This window comes from Mobula hypostoma, chromosome 11, assembly GCF_963921235.1.
Source record: "Mobula hypostoma chromosome 11, sMobHyp1.1, whole genome shotgun sequence".
Classification (NCBI taxonomy): Eukaryota; Metazoa; Chordata; class Chondrichthyes; order Myliobatiformes; family Myliobatidae; genus Mobula; species Mobula hypostoma.
In genome coordinates, this window is record NC_086107.1 from 113463680 (window position 1) to 113485379 (window position 21700).

Consider the following 21700-nt stretch of genomic DNA (forward strand, 5'->3'; position numbering starts at 1 on the left):
TACAGGCAACTGAAACCGGCTCAGGTGGCTAACTTAATCAGCGTGATAAGTAGGGCCTGTTTTCAGGCAGTATAACTCGATGGGCTTGTTAAGAAAAGCTGAAGAACTTGCATGTTCTATCACAAGTGCTGACCGGTTTCATTTATTATGGTCAACACAACACAATCGTTCCCTCGAATCTAATCAACCAGCTCCAAAGCCTGGGCCTCTGTAGCTCCCTCTGCTACTAGGTCCTCAGCTTCCTCAGTGGGAGTCCACAGTCTGGGCGGATCGGAAACAATGTCTCCTCCTTGCAGACGGTCAACACTGGCGCATCATGGATGTGCATTTCAGCCCGCTGCTCCACTCTCTCCACACCCATGGGTGTGTGGCCGGGCACAGCTCAAGCAACATCTATCAATCTGCTGATGCCACAACTGTCTCTTGTCGCTGGCAGAATTTCAGGTGGTGACGGGGAAGCGTACAGGAGGGGTTAGATCAGCTGGCTTACTGGTGTCACAACAACAACCTTACACACAGTGTCAGTGACACCAAGGAATCGATTGTGAACCTCAGGGTGGGGGAGGGAAGGGAACTAACACCAGTCCCCATCGAAGAGTCTGCGGAGGCAGCAGTGAAAAGGATGAGCAGCTTCGAGTTCCAGGGTGCCAACACCTCTGAGTACCCAACATATTGATGCAATCACAAAGAAGGCACCACAGCAGCTATATTTCATTAGGAATTTGAGGAGATTTGGTTTGTCACCAAAGAAGCTCACAGATTTCGACAGGTGCCCTGTGGAGAGCATTCTAACTGGTCACAACACTGTCTGGTGTGGAGGGGCCTTCTGCACAGGATCAGAAAAAGTTGTAGAAAGCTGTAAACCCAGCCAGCCCCATCATGGGCACCAGGCTCCCCAGCATGCAGGACACCTTCAAAAAGTGGTATCCATCATTAAAGACCCCCATCAGCCAGGACATGCCCTCTTCTCATTACTACCATCAAGGAGGAGGTACAGGAGCCTGAAGACACACACTTAATGTTTCAGGAACAGCTTCTTCCCCTCCATCATCCGATTTCTGAATAGACAATGAAACCATGAAAACTTCCTCACTATTTTTCCTCTCTTTTTGTACTATTTATTGAATTTATTTTTTTTATATACAGTGGATTCCACTTAATTGGGCCATTGGTTAATTGGGGCAGCACTTATTTGGAACAACTCTGAAAAGTCAAGGTTACATCAAGTCTGACAGGGGTTGCTGGGCGGTGCAACTCAAAGGGCCGTTTCATGCTGCATCTCTAAATAAGTAAGTAAACTTTTAAAAACAGAACAAAAACGAATCGAGGAAATAGCTAGTATTTCCTTTGTTTATTTTGGACACTATGCTGTTTAATTGGGGCAGGAGACTGTTGCGAAAATGTTTCTAATTAGTGTCAGTTGTATGTGCTTGTGTAGCCATTATACAAACAACGTGCTTCGAGTGACCGGCTTTTAAATAGCATCGATTGCGTGTGTTTGTGTTCAAAAGGCAGCAATTTTTGTCACTGGTGAATGCAGCAGGCCAGGCAGCATCTCCAGGAAGAGGTACAGTCGACGTTTCGGGCCGAGACCCTTCGTCAGGACTAACTGAAAGAAGAGCTAGTAAGAGATTTGAAAATTTGAGATTCATATCTCTTACTAGCTCTTCTTTCAGTTAGTCCTGACGAAGGGTCTCGGCCCGAAACGTCGACTGTACCTCTTCCTAGAGATGCTGCCTGGCCTGCTGCGTTCACCAGCAACTTTTATGTGTGTTGCTTGAAATTCCAGCATCTGCAGAATTCCTTGTGTTTGTAATTTTGTCACTGATAGTTGGTGAGAAATCAGCAGGAAGACAATTCAGAACCGTTTTGCTCACTGGAGTTTCAAGCTTTCAGGCTATTTCACTACTTCAACAAGTAAGGAACGGTGAAGAACTTGAAGGTATCAACAATCATCTTGAATGTTGCAATGAAAATGAAGATTTGGTAGCTGCAAACGTCGAAAGGGTTGTATTACTGTCCATTATTTGCACCAGGTGTCTGCGTTGATTTTATTCATTTACAATCAAAAGAATGCGGCATAGATGAATTCCTCTGTCGATAACTATTAGGAACTAATATACAGTTTTATAGCACTGTAGTAGTATTGATAGTGCTCTAATTTGTTCTGTATTTCACTTAAATACATAATTTGTCTTTTTAACTATTTCCATGAAACTTCAGCTAATTGGGGCGACCATTTAATTGGACCAAAATGTACTGGTCTGGATGTGCCCCAATTAATCAAATTCCACTCTATGTATTTATAGTTCATATTGTAGATTATAGTTTCAATTATTATCTATTGCAATGTACTGCTGCCACAAAACAACAAATTGCACAGCATGTGCTAGTGATATTGTGCACATTAACAGATCTCCTGACTGTGTGGGGTCGATGCACCTTCCTCTCTACCTCCCCATTGTTACCACGAACAAAAGCATCTTACAAGTTGCACAATTTGGGGTGACCTCATTGAAACCTATCCAATGGTGAAAGGCCTTGATAGAGGGGATGTGGAGCGGATGTTTCCCATGGTGGAAGTATTTATGACTGGAGGACACAGCCTCAGAATAAGGGGCCTCCTTTTAGAACGGAGATGAGGAGGAATTTATTTCACCAGAGAGTGGAGAATCTGTGGAATTCATTGCCACAGACACAGCCAAGTCTTTACAAATATTTAAGGCAGAGGTTGATAGATTCTTGGTTAGTCAGGTCTTGAAGGGATACGGGCAGAAGGCAGGAGATTGGGGCTGAGAGGGAAATGGATCAGCCATGATGAAATGGCAGAGCAGACTCGATGGGCCAAATGGCCTAATTTTGCTCCTATATCTTCTGGTGTTCTGGTCTAATTTTCACCTGGAGGTTAAACCAACTGGACATTTGTAAACGTAGACAACACACCTCAGGCAGAGAGGGAGTTGCTCTTAGCATTTGAAATCCAGAAGTAAACAGAAAATCTCTTCAGTATCAAAACATCAGCACCTAATTTCACTTCTACCAGGTGTTCTGGGGTCATCTTACCTTCTTATGACCAGCTTCCCAATGAGCAGAATGGCAACGGCAAACAGGATTCCACTCAGTAAGAGGGCGATCCACAGGTCTCCAGTGAATTTACCTGGAAGAAGGTAGCAAAAACAGTTCGGTGAAACAAATCCCTTACTCACTCTTCCTTCAGTTAGTCCTGACGAAGGGTCTCGGCCTGAAACGTCGACTGCGCCTCTTCCTATAGATGCTGCCTGGCCTGCTGCGTTCACCAGCAACTTTGATGTATGTTGCTTGAATTTCCAGCATCTGCAGAATTCCTGTTGTTCGGTGAAACAGCAGGTCGGTCCATGTGCCCAGGAGATAAACTAGCTTTAACTGAGTACGTTAACAATGCTTTTCCAGTGAGCAAGCAAGTCTCAGGGTTGTATAATTTATACATTCTTTGATAATAACTGTACTTGGATCTTGAACCATCCAACCGAGACTGAAGTCCCACAAATGCAAGATGAGATTTTGCCTTCAAAAAGGCAGCATCCATCATTAAGCACTCTCACCACCCAGGACATGCCCTCTTCTCAATGCTACCACCAGGGAGGCCCCCTCCTCTGCCCCAGAGGAGCCTGAAGACACGCTCAACTATTGTGTATTTAATATTTCAATAATATTTGCGTAATCTTGAATAGTTTGATTAAGCATTCTTGTCCATTTGAATAATTCATTACGGTTTATATGTAAAAATGCATTAACTGCATATGCCATCACACCTCTACGTGATACATGCTGAACTCACTTTAGGTAAACACGATCTACACCCATATCTCAGGCTCCCTGCATCTTCATTTGAATTAGTTTAATGTTTTGAAGTTACAACGTTTTAGGAACAGCCTCTTCCCCTGCGCTATCAGATTTCTGAGTGGACAACCCCTTGATCACTACCTCAGTGTAGTTTTTTGTTCTCTTTTCGCTTTGAACTTCGAACTTTGAAATGTTAACGCGGCTGATAATCTGCTGGAGGAGCTCAGACGCTAAACAGTGTCCGTGAGGGAAGGGAACTGTCGGTATTTCAAATTTCAAAGTAAATTTATCAACAAAGAACATGTGTGTCACCGTATACAACCCTGAGATACATTTTCTTGAGGGCATTCACAGTAGAACGACGAATCAATGAAAATAAAGAATCAATAAATACCGAGAACATGAGAAACCCTGCTTGGGGACTAAGAGTGGAAAAGGCGGTTGGCCTGCTATAACGAGCGGGAGCTGAAACGGCGCCAATGGCTGAATGGTGGTGAAGATGATAGACAGATCCAGGATCAAATTTATTCACCAGATGAGTTTACATGAATTAATAATTCGCTGTGGTGTGTTGACTCCACACGTAACAAGAAGGCACCATTATGAAGAGAAAAGAATTATATAAAATTAAGTTAGAAGTATGGATTTGGAATAAAATGTACATAATTACATTAAAATCAGCATGCATTTACAATGTGAACAGCGTTATAAAAATGGATCATAATGACTATAACATTGAATCATATTGATTACAACGTCGCATTGGAATTCACGGCTGTAGAGCCCAAGTCATTGAGTATATTTAAAGCAGAGTTTGATGGTTTCTTGTGTTGGCGCGTGGCCAAGTGGTTAAGGTGTTCGTCTAGTGATTTGAAGGTCGCCAGTTCGAGCCTTGGCTGAGGCAGTGTGTTGTGTCTTTGAGCAAGGCACTTAACCACACAGTGCTCTGTGACGAAACCGGTGCCAAGCTGCGTGTTCCCTTGGACAATGTTGGTGGCGTGGAGAGGAGAGACTGCTGGTCTTCCATACAACCTTGCCCAGGCCTGCGCTCTGGAAACTTTCCAAGGCGCAAATCCATGGTCTCATGAGACTAACGGATGCCTATATGATGGTTTCTTACTTAATCAGGGCATCAAAGGTTACAGGGAGAAGGCAGGATTGAGGTTGAGAGGGATGATAAATCAGCCTTCATGTAATGGTGGAGCAGACTCGATGGGCCGAATGGCCTGATTCTGCTCCTATGTCTTATGGACTTTTGGTCTTCAGTCCCACCATTTTTTTGAAATGTATATTTTGCTAGAGGTGACTTCGAACTCAGTGGCCAACTGCACGGTCACTAACTGTGTGTGTTGTGAGCTGGTTGTTCATTCCCTGGTAAGATCTGGGCTAATGCACTCGGGTGGCATGCCATATGCCTACTCTACAGACTATTGCTGATTTAGGTAATTCCCACTTTACCAGTTGCAGCTTTGGATTTCTGAGTTTTCCATTTCAGTGCCTGGCTCCATTTGCTCCAGATGCTCTTGTAATTCTTACTGTCCAGAATTCTCACTCGAATCTGGGTCACGTAGGAGGAGTCGGCCTTCAAATTGGACAGGTCGATTTGTATTCTTCTTTCGTTTTGCTGGATCAGATGCTTCTTGGCATTCTGGAATCGGAACGTTTGACAGAGTCAGTAAAAGTGGAGACGATTTCAGGCAGAATGACAAGCCACTGCAGTGGTTACAGAATACAAGACAACCCCGCCCTCCCATCGGGCCGAAATGGCGGGTTCCAGCATTAGCGAGGTTGTGGAAGTGGTGGCAAAGGAAGGAATTAGGCAATATCCAGGCAAGAAAGGTTTGCAGATAGTCTGCAGTCAATCCTGGTAAGAAAGATCTTTGAAGGGCCTCACTTCCTTTTGTACAGCAGGGGACGGGAGCCACTGCTGCACAAAAGAGAGACAAGATGAGGAGTTAATGGAAGGATGCAAGGCATACACCAAAGAAGGGACAATTACTTTATTAACTTCAAAGTATCATCGGTTATCCTATAGTTTCTGTTGACTTTTAGCACTGCTATTGTGATTGGCGGCTGATCATGCAAATAAGGAATTCGAACATACACAAGATTGCCAAATGGTCAATATCCGTAACTGCATGTCACTTCTGTATAAAAATAGCACTAACCTACTCAGTGTGGTTACTGGGGCCGGGCTGTTCTCCTTGAATGCAATTAATAATGTGTGATCGAGGAATGAATGCAAGTTTTCAGGGTCCAGTTAATTGATGATGACAAGGTGACGAATGCATTGACAGGCTTGGAGTTCTCGCCTGAGACAGAGATGGTTTCTGAGGAGACACTACAACAGATTTGGGGCACAGTACGTCAGGTATAGGTTCCTCCTCCCGAGATTGTGGGACAGGGACCTTGCGTGATGTTTTTATTTGCTCCTCACAGTTTTCTCCTCTAGTAGTTTCCTTCTCTCTCAGGAGATCACGTGAAGGAGTGGACGGTAAATGACTTCTGATGAGAGTGAGTGGCAGAAGAATGGAGTCTGAGAGCGAGAGAAAGAAAGAGAGAGTGTGTGACTGGAAGGGCTACTGGCAATCAGGACCAATGGGAACTTCACTGGGAATTAGGACCAATGGCAACTCTATTAGGAATTAGGACCAATGGGAACTCTACAGGGAATTAGGACCAATGGGAGCTCTACTGGGAAATAGGACCAATCGAACTCTACTGGGAATTAGGACCAATGGGAACTCTACTGGGAATTAGGACCAATGGGAACTCTACTGGGAGCAGACATGGCCTCCTTTTCTCAGTCATCAAAGTATGTCAGTACATCCAACTCTCACCTCCCCATCCTTAACCAGGTTGCAACCATATCAGCAAGGTCACCTTGATCATTGACTCAAACTGCTTATAGTCATCCCTCCAACCTCTCCAACTTCTCACCTCACAATGACCCAATGTTAAAAGTTTGAATTCACCACCCCGCCCCCATCCCAATTCCACCTGCTGTCACCCCACCCCCCCCCCCCGCCACCCCAGACTCAACCTTTCCTCATAAGACATGTTCCCTAATTCAGATGGGCATCTTGGAATCTGGGTGCTACAGAATTCTGGGCCCAGATCTTTAATACAATAGAACAAAGATATTTATTTATTTAGAGATATCGTGCAGAAGTAGGCCTTCCAGCCCTTTGAGCTACACCCCCCAGCATCTAGAATTAACCCTAGCCTAACCATGAAGCAACTTACCATGACCAAGTAACCTACTAAATGGTACAGCTTTGGACTGTGGGAGGAAACCAGAGGACCTGGAGAAAACCAACACATTCCACAGGGAGGACGTACAGAGACTCCTTACAGAGGTCACCGGGATTAAACTCCAAAGTCTGACACCCCAAGCATCTAACCGCTAGGCTACCATGGCGCCAGTGAGATACGGTGCATCAGTCGAACTTACTTTCCAGGGCTCAGTCTCGAGCTTGTATCGAATCTCGAATTCCATTTTATCGGCGAAAAGAAGTTCGTGTTTAGTCTGCCAGGACAGTTCAATCATGGTGTCAGTATCATTGACCACGTTCAAGTTGGACGGAGGCTGGAGCTGGACTATGAACAACAAAAAGTGTGACGAAAAACCAAGTTATCAGAAGATTGATGCTAATGAGAGAGATAAGTGAGACAATGGTGCAGCATTCAAAAATGTTAATGAGAGAGGAGAAAGAGATAACGGAAAGAGACACCAGTCCGTGTATTGACAGACCGATTGGTTTGAACCTGAACTGTTTGAAGTTTGATGGACAGGCGATACCCCAGCAGGGGGATAAAAAGAACAGGTTCACTAAGGCAAGACAGACACCACGAGATCACGAGATAACGAGACCCTGGAAGTGCGATGTGCCCCCCCCCCCCAACAAGTTGGTGGGAGTTTGGAGGTCTGGTCGCGGGACCGACCATAGACGCACAGGGTGAAAAGGTACGATCAGCGGGAACCTGGTGTGTGTGTCCGCCCTTGCCTGGGTGCTGGGTACACCGCAGAAGAACGATCGTATCCGGAACGGAGGGGTCACAGTCAGTGACCTCAGAAGACATTAAAAAGGGCTCGCCCGAAAGCTAACTGCGAGGAACATCAAAGGTCTGTTTGAATTGAAATTTGCATTCGCTCTCTCTCTCTCTTCAACGGCACAACAGCGATTACTGCGAACTATGCTCAGCTGAACCAAACTCTGCGTCCCTTGAGACTGATCATTTTACCCCTAGACTGCAATAGAGCTTGATTGATTCCTATTATCCTAGTTCTGTGTACATGTGTGTTTTATCATTGCTAACCTGTTGCATTTATATCCTTACGATTAGAGTACTGTGTTACTTATTTCTTTAAGAAAACTTTCTTAGTTCCAGTAATCCAGACTCCAACTAAGTGGTCCATTTCTGCTGGTAAAGAAACATCAAAATTACCTTCCTGAAATGCCTGCTCTCAGATTACCAAAGCAAACATCACAGGCACTGCTTCATCATTTGCACTGTACTCATGACGTACAGTGCAGACCATTCAATAAGACCATAAGATATAGGAGCAGAATTAGGCCATTCAGCCCATTGAGTCTGCTCTGCCATTCAATTATGGCTTAATTCCCTCTCAACCTCATTTTCTGACTTCTCCCGTAACCTCTGACTCCCTCACTAACCAAGAACTTATTGTCCTCCGCTTTAAATATATCCAATGATTTGGCCTCCACAGTCGTCCGCAGCAACAAATTCCACAGATTCACCACCCTCTGGCTAAAGAAATTCCTCTGCATCTCTGTTCTAAAGAGAGGTCCTTCTATTCAGAGGCTGAGCCCTCTGGTCCTAGACTCTCATACTAAAGGAAACATCCTTTCCACGTCCACCCTGTTTAGGCTTTTCAATAGTCAATAGGTTTCAATGAGATCCCCCCACAATTCCCATTACATTGGAAAATGAGGATTAAGGCAGCTAATCAAATCTCAAGACCTCCTCCATCATTTAGAACATATAACATACACCCAGTGGCCACTTTATTAGGTACACCTGTTCACCTGCTCGTTAATGCAAATATCTAATCAGCCAATCATGTGGCAGCAACTCAATGCATAAAAGCATGCAGACATGGTCAGGAGGTTCAGTTGTTGTTCAGACCAAACATCAGAATGGGGAAGAAATGTGCCAGATGGGAGGTTCGGGGATCTCAGAAAATGCAGATCTCCTGGGGTTTTTATGCACAACATGCCCAGCTGGGTTTCTCAACCGGCCTTCTGTGAGAGATTGTGCTTTTAAAAAAAAAATTCATTTTTTGAATAGCGCAATGCACAATATTAGCGCCTGGAGTGCTGGGCAGTGACAGAATAGCCCTGTTAGCAATCTCATTAAAGGTCTCTCAGACCAGTACGGCAGTGTGCAGTAGGACTGTGGTTATTTGGTTGAGTCGTCTCCCTCCTGAATTACCTCCCCCAACTTCCCCTTACCAACTGACAAACAAACTTTACTGGTGTAGTAGAAAATTGGAAGGAAATTTTCATTCTAAAGACAGTCGAATATGATGATTTTTGAAGAGGAGGTGTGAGATAAAAGAGAAGGATTCTAGGCCTGGCCTATGGACAATTCTGATAAGGTTAATGGTGGATTACAATCATTTCACTGCACTAGTGCAAAAGCAGACACAAAAAGGTCCATCTTTGCAGTGAAAGCTACTTATCCATGAGTTTTACATGGACTGGTGATCCCATTTCTCCTATTCCATGATGCCTAGTCTGTGGCAAACAACTTACAAATGTAGCAATGACTCCAGCAAAATTGAAAGGACACTTAACTAGAAATCACAGCCATATGACATGTAAAAGTCCTGATTATTTTAAACAGCTATTGGAATCTCAAAACAAACAGAGTAAAGCTTTTGTTAATAAAGTCACAGTTAGTAGAAGAAATCAAGAAGCAAGTTATTTTGTAGCAGAACTTAGTCATAGTCATAGTCATACTTTATTGATCCCGAGGGAAATTGATTTTCGTTACAGTTGCACCAACCAAGAATAGAGTATAGATATAGCAATATAAAACCATAAATAATTAAATAATGTTATGTAAATTATGTCAGGAAATAAGTCCAGGACCAGCCTATTGGCTCAGGGTATCTGACCCTCCAAGGGAGGAGTTGTAAAGTTTGATGGCCACAGGCAGGAATGACTTCCTATGACGCTCTGTGTTGCATCTCGGTGGAATGAGTCTCTGGCTGAATGTACTCCTGTGCCCAATCAATACATTATGTAGTGGATGGGAGACATTGTCCAAGATGGCATGCAACTTGGACAGCATCCTCTTTTCAGACACCACCATCAGAGAGTCCAGTTCCATCCCCACAACATCACTGGCCTTACGAATGAGTTTGTTCATTCTGTTGGTGTCTGCTACCCTCAGCCTGCTGCCCCAGCACACAACAGCAAACATGATCGCACTGGCCACCACAGACTCGTAGAACATCCTCAGCATCATCCAACAGATGTTAAAGGACCTCAGTCTCCTCAGGAAATAGAGACGGCTCTGTCCCAGAACAACAAAATTCACACAGTTGGTGAGAACCTAATAACACTAGCAGGTAAAATTATAGTGGGTAAAATACTAGGACAAGATGCAGTACGTGAAATTGAAAAGCTTTCGCTCTCAAACAGTATGATAAGTCGACGTTTTGATGATATGTCACATGATGCTGAAGAGGTTTTGTGTGATAAACTGGAAAACAACATCTTTCCAACCAACATACATCAAAGTTGCTGGCGAACGCAGCAGGCCAAGCAGCATCTATAGGAAGAGGTACAGTCGACGTTTCAGGCCGAGACCCTTCGTCAGGACTAACTGAAGGAAGAGTGAGTAAGGGATTTGAAAGCTGGAGGGGGAGGGGGAGATGCAAAATGATAGGAGAAGACAGGAGGGGGAGGGATAGAGCCGAGAGCTGGACAGGTGATAGGCAAAAGGGGATACGAGAGGATCATGGGACAGGAGGTCCGGGAAGAAAGACAAGGGGGGGGGGTGGTGACCCAGAGGATGGGCAAGAGGTATATTCAGAGGGACAGAGGGAGAAAAAGGAGAGTGAGAGAAAGAATGTGTGCATAAAAATGAGTAACAGATGGGGTACGAGGGGGAGGTGGGGCCTTAGCGGAAGTTAGAGAAGTCGATGTTCATGCCATCAGGTTGGAGGCTACCCAGACGGAATATAAGGTGTTGTTCCTCCAACCTGAGTGTGGCTTCATCTTTACAGTAGAGGAGGCCGTGGATAGACATGTCAGAATGGGAATGGGATGTGGAATTAAAATGTGTGGCCACTGGGAGATCCTGCTTTCTCTGGCGGACAGAGCGTAGATGTTCAGCAAAGCGGTCTCCCAGTCTGCGTCGGGTCTCACCAATATATAAAAGGCCACATCGGGAGCACCGGACGCAGTATATCACCCCAGTCGACTCACAGGTGAAGTGATGCCTCACCTGGAAGGACTGTTTGGGGCCCTGAATGGTGGTAAGGGAGGAAGTGTAAGGGCATGTGTAGCACTTGTTCCGCTTACACGGATAAGTGCCAGGAGGGAGATCAGTGGGGAGGGATGGGGGGGACGAATGGACAAGGGAGTTGTGTAGGGAGCGATCCCTGCGGAATGCAGGGGGGGGAGGGAAAGATGTGCTTAGTGGTGGGATCCCGTTGGAGGTGGCGGAAGTTACGGAGAGTAATATGTTGGACCCGGAGGCTGGTGGGGTGGTAGGTGAGGACCAGGGGAACCCTATTCCTAGTGGGGTGGTGGGAGGATGGAGTGAGAGCAGATGTACGTGAAATGGGGGAGATGCGTTTAAGAGCAGAGTTGATAGTGGAGGAAGGGAAGCCCCTTTCTTTAAAAAATAAAGACATCTCCCTCGTCCTAGAATGAAAAGCCTCATCCTGAGAGCAGATGCGGCGGAGACGGAGGAATTGCGAGAAGGGGATGGCGTTTTTGCAAGAGACAGGGTGAGAAGAGGAATAGTCCAGATAGTTGTGAGAGTCAGTAGGCTTATAGTAAACATCAGTGGATAAGCTGTCTCCAGAGACAGAGACAGAAAGATCTAGAAAGGGGAGGGAGGTGTCGGAAATGGACCAGGTAAACTTGAGGGCAGGGTGAAAGTTGGAGGCAAAGTTAATAAAGTCAACGAGTTCTGCATGCGTGCAGGAAGCAGCGCCAATGCAGTCGTCGATGTAGCGAAGGAAAAGTCGGGGACAGATACCAGAATAGGCACGGAACATAGATTGTTCCACAAACCCAACAAAAAGGCAGGCATAGCTAGGACCCATACGGGTGCCCATAGCTACACCTTTAGTTTGGAGGAAATGGGAGGAGCAAAAGGAGAAATGATTAAGAGTAAGGACTAATTCCGCTAGACGGAGCAGAGTGGTGGTAGAGGGGAACTGATTAGGTCTGGAATCCAAAAAGGAGCGTAGAGCTTTGAGACCTTCCTGATGGGGGATGGAAGTATATAAGGACTGGGCATCCATGGTGAAAATAAAGCGGTGGGGGCCAGGGAACTTAAAATCATCGAAAAGTTTAAGAGCGTGAGAAGTGTCACGAACATAGGTCGGAAGGGATTGAACAAGGGGTGATAAAACAGTGTCGAGGTATGCAGAAACGAGTTCGGTGGGGCAGGAGCAAGCTGAGACAATAGGTCGGCCAGGACAGGCAGGTTTGTGGATCTTGGGAAGGAGGTAGAAACAGGAAGTGCGGGGTGTGGGAACTATAAGGTTGGTAGCAGTGGATGGGAGATCCCCTGAGCGGATAAAGCCAGTGATAGTGTGGGAGACAATGGCCTGGTGCTCCTTAGTGGGGTCACGATCGAGGGGTAAATAAGAGGAGGTATCTGCGAGTTGTCGCTGTGCCTCGGCAAGGTAGAGGTCAGTACGCCAGACTACAACAGCACCCCCCTTATCAGCGGGTTTAATAATAAGGTTAGGATTAGTGCGGAGGGAGTGGAGAGCAGAGCGTTCCGAAGGAGTGAGGTTGGAATGGGGACAAGGTGCGGTGAAGTCGAGACGGTTGATGTCCCGTTGGCAGTTGGCAATAAAGAGATCCAGAGCAGGCAGAAGACCAGAGCGGGGATCTTCTCCATCCAGGTTGATGAGTCAACAGATTTCTCCAGTAAATGTCATGTTGTAACATTTGTAAGATTTGTAACTGATGGTGAAATTCAAAGAAAGCTTTTTTTTCTGTTGCAGAGAGCTGCCTGAAACAAGCAAAGGCTGAGATATATTTAATGTTTTCTCTTCATATCTGGAAGCAAAAGGTCTGTCTTGGAGGAACTGTGTTGGCATGTGTACTGATGGCGCCCCGTCAATGGTTGGCTCCACGAGAGGTTTTATTCCTCTTGTAAAAAAAAGAAAACCCTGATGTTGTCACAACACACATCAAAGTTGCTGGTGAACGCAGCAGGCCAGGCAGCATCTCTAGGAAGAGGTACCGTCGACGTTTCGGGCCGAGACCCTTCGTCAGGACCAACTGAAGGAAGAGCTAGTAACAGACTGCTTCCTTTACAGAGAGGTGCTGATGTGTAAAACTCTTGGAGATGAAATAAAAAAAGTTCTGGATGATGCTACAAAAATGTTTAACTTTATTAAACAAAGACCAGTTCACTCAGAACTACTGTGAAAACCTGGACAAAGAGCACACCAATCTCGTGCTACATACAGAAATCCAGCAGCTTAGCAGAGGAAGAATTCTCAACAGGGTGTTTAAGCTGAAAGGTAAATTGCAGGGGTACTTGCAAGAAAATAGCAGGCCAGATTTTGCTGAGTGCTTTGAAGGTGACAAATGGCTGCAGAAACTAGCCTACTTGACAGACAGTTTTCATCATATGAACCAGTTGAACAAGTCTCTGCAAGACCCCAGAGAAAATGCTTTGACTTCAAGTGACAAGATTCTTGGATTTAAAAGGAAACTGAATCTTTGGAAAAATCACGTTGCAAAAGGAAATCCGGAGATGTTTCTGCTGTTGTTTGGGCTTGAGAGTGAGGAAATTTATCAATGTTGTATCTATATCTATATCAGGTTCTATCTTGTCGTTTAAGTTAAATTGGATAGATATATGGACAGGAAAGGAATGGAGGGTTATGGGCTGAGTCCAGGTCTCAGTGGGAATAGGATAGGGTAAGAGTTTGGCATGGACTAGAAGGGCCAAGATGGCCTGTTTCTGTGCTGTAATTGTTATATGGTTATATCAGAAAGTCTCGAGTCTTATTGAAAACAAAATTGAACAATATTTTCCTCCCTTTCAACACAAATGTATGACTGGGTGAGGAACGCTTTCTCTGAATCTTCTGCCCTGCTGGAGAACTTGACTTTGAGATAAGAGGAAGAACTTTGTGAGCTGCAGTCCGATCCTGTGCTCAAGATGAGATTTAATGACCTGCCCCCGGACAAGTTCCGGGTTTTTGTGAAACAAGAGTATCCTGTCATTCACAGGAAAACAATGAACATTTTGCTGCAGTTTTCAACTTCTTATATGTGTGAGCAAGCTTTTCTTGTTTAACAAGCGTCAAGAGTAAGGCTAGAAATAGCCTCATTTCAGCTGAAGGTGAAATCCGTGTGCACTTACCTCAAGTTTGACTCAGAATTGAGTATCGGTGCAGCAAAAAACAAGCAAAGGTTTCACATGCTAGGCCTATATTTGAGCCTGATCATGTCACTTAGTAAGAAAATCTTTTTTCAAAGTCTTGTATAAAATTGTGTCTTAGGTTATATTTTTATTCATATTGCTTTGGCCTGTGGTTTTTAGAAACTTTACTATTTAACATCAACAATTAATCTTCACATTGTAAATAACATTAATTAAAATCAATTTACATTAAATCTGCTGAGCCCACCTTTAGAAAAAATAAATCCCATTTTGGCTTAACCCAGTTATTTAACAGAAATTTATTATGTTTGCCTTATGAGTTTATAAAGTTTATGAAAGGGAAAGAAAGTGATTAATTTTAAGAAAGGTAAGCTAAGCTTAACTACCTTTTATTTTCAATGAAGATTGGCTAAAAATTCATACTCTACTCAAAAGAGCATTGACAATTATTGTTGGATTATTATATCTACAGCTTATAGATCATGCTAAAGTACTGTGTGCTGTAGATATAATATCAGACAGTTGTAAATCAAGGCAGCTGGACTTGCTGTGCTGTCTAGAAGACGTTTCGCCACCCATCCGAGAGGCCTCTTCTGTTCTGATACATGGTGGGTAGTCTTCCGGCTTATAAACTCTGAGTTGTTTAAAGGTACAGCCATCACATGAGGGTCATTAAGAGTCACAGAGGCATAAGAGGGAGGGAGGAGAAGATGGTGGCGCGATGCAGCGCGCGCGGCCGTTCTGAATGATATCGTGTGTGTTAACTAGGGGGCCGTGCACAATCCTGATTTGATGGAGACAGCCGTGAGAAGCATGGAGGAACACCTGGAGAAACTTCTGAAATGCCCGCTTCGCTGCTGCTGCTACTGTGCGATCGAGAATCTCTGGAGGGGAAGGCCCTAAATCCTCGGCTTTGCCTATTGCCTGTTGCCAGGGCCGTGGTCGAAACGCCCAGCAGAGATGGTGCTTGATGCTCGGTGTCGGAGAGCTGGTCGGAGGCTCAGAGTTTTTCGGACAGACTCGGAGTCGGACTGTGGTCAGATGCTTCCAGGATGCTGCATCGGCAAGTTGGCGGCGCTGGAGGTTCACCGTCTGCGTGAGATGATGGGACTTTTGAGAGACTTTGAGACTTTTACTGTGCCATGGTCTGTTCTTATCAAATTACGGTATTGCTTTGCACTGTTGTAACTATATGTTATAATTATGTGGTTTTTGTTAGTTTTTAAGTCAGTTTGTTATGTGTTTCCGTGATATCATTCTGGAAAAACATTGTATCATTTCTTAATGCATGCACTACTAAATGACAATAAAAGAGGACTGCGTGTCCTCATACTCTAATCTAATCTAATCAGTTTTATCTTTGCATGAATGGCGGTGTGACAAGTCGAGGAAACGCCGGGGTGGAGATGTTAGGACTGCATTGTACGTAGCTGACAGGAGGTGTCGTATCCCATCCCCTCTGTTCAGGGATGCGTTTTCCAGTTTGACCAAGATGGCTTCTTTAACCCGTCTTTCCAATTGCCTGCCCTCCCTGTCCAAAATGTGCACATTGTTATCATCAAAGGAGTGTCCCTTGTCCTTTAGGAGTAGAGTCTTGATCTGAGGTATTAGCCCTATGTTGGGCCATCCGTTTGTGAAATGATTGTTTTGTCTCACCGATATAAAGATCTGCACAGTTCTCATTGCATTGGATAGCACATACAATATTGCTCTGTTTAAGTTTTGGTGTAGTATCTTTAGATTTACTACTGCTTGATATACAATAACCTGGATGACTGAGCACCTTCATAGACATGTAGATACAATAATTTTTACGCAAATTGAAAACTATTTCAAGAGCAAAAAGGGTTGAAAAAGGTTGAAAGAGGCTGCTCTAGCGTTTACGGAGAATGGTGTGATAAACGAGAAAAATAATCCGGTGAGCAACAGTCTGGGCAAAAACCCCTTGCTAATGAGAGAGGTCAGAGGAGAACGGTCAGACTGGTTCAAGCTGACAGGAAGGCAACAGTAACTCAAATAACCGCACGTTACAACAGTGGTGTGCAGAAGAGCATCTCTGAACACACATCACGTCGAACCTTGAAGAGGACGGACTACAGCAGCAGAAGACCACGAACATACACTCAGTGGCCACTTTATTAGGTCCAGGAGGCTGCAAATAGTGGCCTCTGAGGGCAGATGATGTGGAATTTGCGGCAGCGGTACAGTGCAAGAATACAACATTAATGTAGATTTCACAAATAAATAAATAATGCAGAAAACAATAACTAGGTAGTGTTCACGGGTTCACGGACCATTCAGAAACCTGATGGCGGAGGGGAAGAAGCTGTTTCTGAATTATTGAGTGTGGGTATTCAGGTCCCTGATGGTAGCAATGACATTTATATTATGTAACAAAATTTATTTGGAATTTGCGTACAAATTTTCTTAAATTTGATGGTATTTTCTTTATTTTCCTGTAAATGCCTGCCAGAAATTGAATCTCAAGGCAGGACTATATATGGTAACATAGACACACCCCTTGATAATAACTTTACTTTGAACTTTGAAAAGAGGGCATGACCCATATGGTGAGGTCCTTAGTGATGGGTGCCGTGCTCTTGAGTCACCACCCCCTGAAGACGTTCTTGATGGCAGGGATGGATGGGAGCTGGGAGAGTCTACAACCCTCTGCCATCTCTTACGATCCCTCTTCCCCGTTCCATGCATGGCAGCCTCCAGACCAGGGGGTGGTGCAGACCCTCCGATCTATCGCAGCTGGTATCAGAGGGTGGGGACGATCTAATTTACAGTGGCATACAATGCTTTACAGAGCCAGTGACCCGGGTTCGATTCCGACCACTGCCTAAATAAAAACGCCTAAATAAATGAACGCGCTTCGCCCTTTAGCTGTGGAGCAAAAGACTGAAAAGGTCGTGAAAGTCAGAATCATTTCTATTTTTTTCTTTACACAGATCTACTGAATATAAAAGCAAGGAAGTGAAGTTAGAGCTGTGGCAGATGGTGGTTGAGCCACAGAGAGAACATCACACGCCACTCTGAAAATCAGGGCTTTTCCCCCACGGGAAATAAAAGGTTAAATGAATCGTATTAGACTTTCGAAAGAGTTTTAGATGGTAAACAGTTACACCCATCGAAGATCGAGACAAGGAGGGGAATTAGCAGCAGGCCAGTGAAGGGTTCAGCTTGTTTCTGCCCAGACAGCAATCAGAAGATGCCATTACAAAGAAGGCAGGACAGTGGCTATACTTCATTAGGAGTTTGAGGAGATTTGGTTTGTCACCAAAAGGCACTTGCAAATTTCTACAGGTGTACCCTTGAGAGCTTTCTAATTGTTTTCATCGCCGTCTGGTACGGAGGGGCCACTAGGCAGGATCAGAAAAAGCAGCAGGAAGTTGTAAGCTCAGCCAACGTTGAAGACACCATCGAAAGGTGACGCCTCAGAAAGATGGCATCCATCACATGCCCTCTTCCCAGTGCTGCCATCTCTTTCTGCACCACTTATATATATACTTATTGCAGTTTATCATTTTTAATTATTTTGTATTGCATTGTACTGTTGCCATAAGCAACAAATTTCATGACATGCCGGTGACGTTAAACCTGATTATGATTCTGAAAATTTCTCAGTGGAAAGCAAGGCCTGCGAGTGTTGGAATATTCGATGCTTTCTCTACCTTCCCACCCCACTTTCCACTGGAATCTGTGGATTGGGAAAAGAAGGAATCCAGGCCTGTTCATAGCTGCTGCCCATTTAGTCTTAATCCTGGTAACTACAGTACTGTGCAAAAGTCTTAGCCACCTGTAAAGCTAGGGTACCTACGGCTTTTGTACTGTAGTAATTTTATGTATTACACTGTACTGCTGCAAACAAAACAAATTTCAAGACATATGTGAGTGATGATAAACCTGATTCTGATATGGGTCTCTATTGTGGGACTGAGGGTGGGAAGGAGGTGGGGGAGGGGAATCATGGTTAAGGAAAAGGGGAGAGAGCGGGAAGCAGCAGAGAGACATTCTGTAATGATCAATAAACCAATTGTTTGGAATCAAATGACCTTGGCTGGTGTCTCAGGGCTGAGTGTGACTGCACCCATGCCACCCAATGTCCCTGGCACTCCTTCTCTGCCACCTGTCCCACACCCCTCCCCTGGCACTCCACCCTTGCTATTCTCAACATCCTTTGCTACTGCCAGATTTACAAACTTCACGTTGACAAATACAGTACTGTGCAAAAGTCTGAGGCAGCCAAGCCATATATATGTTCTGCAGACCTTTGCAAGGCACTAAATCTGCAGGACCACGAGCAGATTTGGGCCCTTTATCAATGGAGAGGATCCAGGGGAGATTCCTGAGAATGACTCCAGCAATGAAAGGGTGCCAACCGCCGTAACCAAGACGGAGAAGAAGAAAGAGAAGAAGAATGAGAGGATTAACACATGAGGAGCATTTGATGGTTCTGGGCCTGTACTCACTGAAGTTTAGAATAATGGTGGGGGGGGGTGGGGGGGGGAAAAGTCTCACTGAAACCTGTCGAATATTGAAGGACCTACATAGAGTGGGTGTGGAGAGGATGTTCCCTACAGTGACGGGAGTCTAGGACCAGAGGACACAGATAGAGTGGGTGTGGACAGGATGTTTCCTATAGTGGTGGGAGTCTAGAACCAGAGGGTACAGATGGAGTGGATGTGGAGAAGATGTTCCCTACAGTGGTGGGAGTCTAGGACCAGAGGGCACAGATAGAGTGCATGTGGAGAGGATGTTTCCTATAGTGGGGGAGTCTAGGACCAGAGGACACAGATAGAGTGGGTGTGGAGAGGATGTTTCCTGTAGTGGGGGTGTCTAGGACCAGAGGGCACAGACGGAATGGATGTGGAGAGGATGTTTCCTATAGTGGGGGAGTCTAGGACCAGAGGACACAGATAGAGTGGATGTGGAGAGGATGTTTCCTATAGTGGGGGGAGTTTAGGACCAGAGGGCACAGATAGAGTGGATGTGGAGAGGATGTTTCCTATAGTGGGGGAGTCTAGGACCAGAGGACACAGATAGAGTGGATGTGGAGAGGATGTTTCCTATAGTGGGGATGTCTAGGACCAGAGGGCACAGATAGAGTGGATGTGGAGAGGATGTTTCCTATAGTGGGGGTGTCTAGGACCAGAGGGCACAGATAGAGTGGATGTGGAGAGGACGTTTCCTCTGGTGGGGGAGTCTAGGACCAGAGGACACAGATAGAGTGGATGTGGAGAGGATGTTTCCTGTAGTTGGGGAGTCTAGGACCGGAGGGCACAGATAGAGTGGATGCGGAGAGGATGTTTCCCATTGTGGGGGGATTCTAGGACCAGAGGGTACCGATAGAGTGGATGTGGAGAGGATGTTTCCTATACAGGGGAGTCTAGGACCAGAGGACACAGATAGAGTGGATGTGGAGAGGATGTTTCCTATAGTGGGGTAGTCTAGGACCAGAAGGTACCGATAGAGTGGATGTGGAGAGGATGTTTCCTATAATGGGGAGTCTAGGACCAGAGGACACAGATAGAGTGGATGTAGAGAGGATGTTTCCTATAGTGGGGGGAGTCTAGGACCAGAGGGTACAGATAGAGTGGATGTGGAGAGGATGTTTCCTATAGTGGGGGACTCTAGGACCAGAGGGCACAGATAGAGTGGATGTGGAGAGGATGTTTCCTGTAGTTGGGGAGTCTAGGACTGGAGGGCACAGATAGAGTGGATGCGGAGAGGATGTTTCCCATTGTGGGGGGATTCTAGGACCAGAGGGTACCGATAGAGTGGATGTGGAGAGGATGTTTCCTATACAGGGGAGTCTAGGACCAGAGGACACAGATAGAGTGGATGTGGAGAGCATGTTTCCTATAGTGGGGGAGTCTAGGACCAGAAGGTACCGATAGAGTGGATGTGGAGAGGATGTTTCCTATAATGGGGAGTCTAGGACCAGAGGACACAGATAGAGTGGATGTAGAGAGGATGTTTCCTATAGTGGGGGGAGTCTAGGACCAGAGGGTACAGATAGAGTGGATGTGGAGAGGATGTTTCCTCTGGTGGGGGAGTCTAGGACCAGAGGACGCAGATATGAGTGGATGTGGAGAGGATGTTTCCTATAGTGGGGGGAGTCTAGGACCAGAGGACACAGATAGAGTGGATGTGGAGAGGATGTTTCCTGTAGTGGGGGAGTCTAGGACCAGTGGGCACAGGTAGAGTGGATGTGGAGAGGATGTTTCCTATAGTGGGGGAGTCTAGGACCAGAGGACACAGATAGAGTGGATGTGGAGAGGATGTTTCCTGTAGTGGGGGAGTCTGGGACCAGTGGGCAAAGATAGAGTGGATGTGGAGAGGATGTTTCCTATAGTAGGGGAGTCTAGGACCAGAGGACACAGATAGAGTGGATGTGGAGAGGATGTTTTCTATAGTGGGGGAGTCTAGGACCAGAGGGCACAGATAGAGTGGGTGTGGAGAGGATGTTTCCTGTAGTGGGGGTGTCTAGGACCAGAGGGCACAGATAGAGTGGATGTGGAGAGGATGTTTCCTGTAGTGGGGGGAGTCTAGGACCGGAGGGCACAGATAGAGTGGATGCGGAGAGGATGTTTCCCATAGTGGGGGGATTCTAGGATCAGAGGGTACCGATAGAGTGGATGTGGAGAGGATGTTTCCTATACAGGGGAGTCTAGGACCAGAGGACACAGATAGAGTGGATGTGGAGAGGATGTTTCCTATACTGGGGGAGTCTAGGACCAGAGGACACAGATAGAGTGGATGTAGAGAGGATGTTTCCTATAGTGGGGGGAGTCTAGGACCAGAGGGTACAGATAGAGTGGATGTGGAGAGGATGTTTCCTCTGGTGGGGGAGTCTAGGACCAGAGGACACAGATATGAGTGGATGTGGAGAGGATGTTTCCTATACTGGGGGGAGTCTAGGACCAGAGGACACAGATAGAGTGGATGTGGAGAGGATGTTTCCTGTAGTGGGGGAGTCTAGAACCAGTGGGCACAGGTAGAGTGGATGTGGAGAGGATGTTTTCTATAGTGGGGGAGTCTAGGACCAGAGGACACAGATAGAGTGGATATGGAGAGGATGTTTCCTGTCGTGGGGGAGTCTAGGACCAGAGGGGACAGATAGAGTGGGTGTGGAGAGGACGTTTCCTATAGTGGGGGAGTCTAGGACCAGAGGACACAGATAGAGTGGATGTGGAGAGGATGTTTCCTGTAGTAGGGGATTCTAGGACCAGTGGGCACAGATAGAGTG

At 45.7% G+C, this 21700-nt stretch overlaps 1 protein-coding gene across 3 annotated transcripts in view; it reads right to left on the reverse strand.

The window, feature by feature from the left end:
* Positions 1-21700, reverse strand: part of LOC134354133 (interleukin-2 receptor subunit beta-like) — a 91249-nt gene that overhangs the window by 13731 nt on the left and 55818 nt on the right. For 2 of the 3 annotated variants that reach the window (XM_063062932.1, XM_063062933.1), the window contains 3 exons: positions 7277-7422; positions 5281-5470; positions 3064-3157 (listed from right to left, as the gene is read on the reverse strand). In XM_063062932.1, coding sequence (XP_062919002.1) covers positions 3064-3157; positions 5281-5470; positions 7277-7422 — 430 coding nt within the window. The remainder of the gene's footprint in view (positions 1-3063; positions 3158-5280; positions 5471-7276; positions 7423-21700) is intronic. The other variant, XM_063062934.1, reaches the window with a different exon arrangement.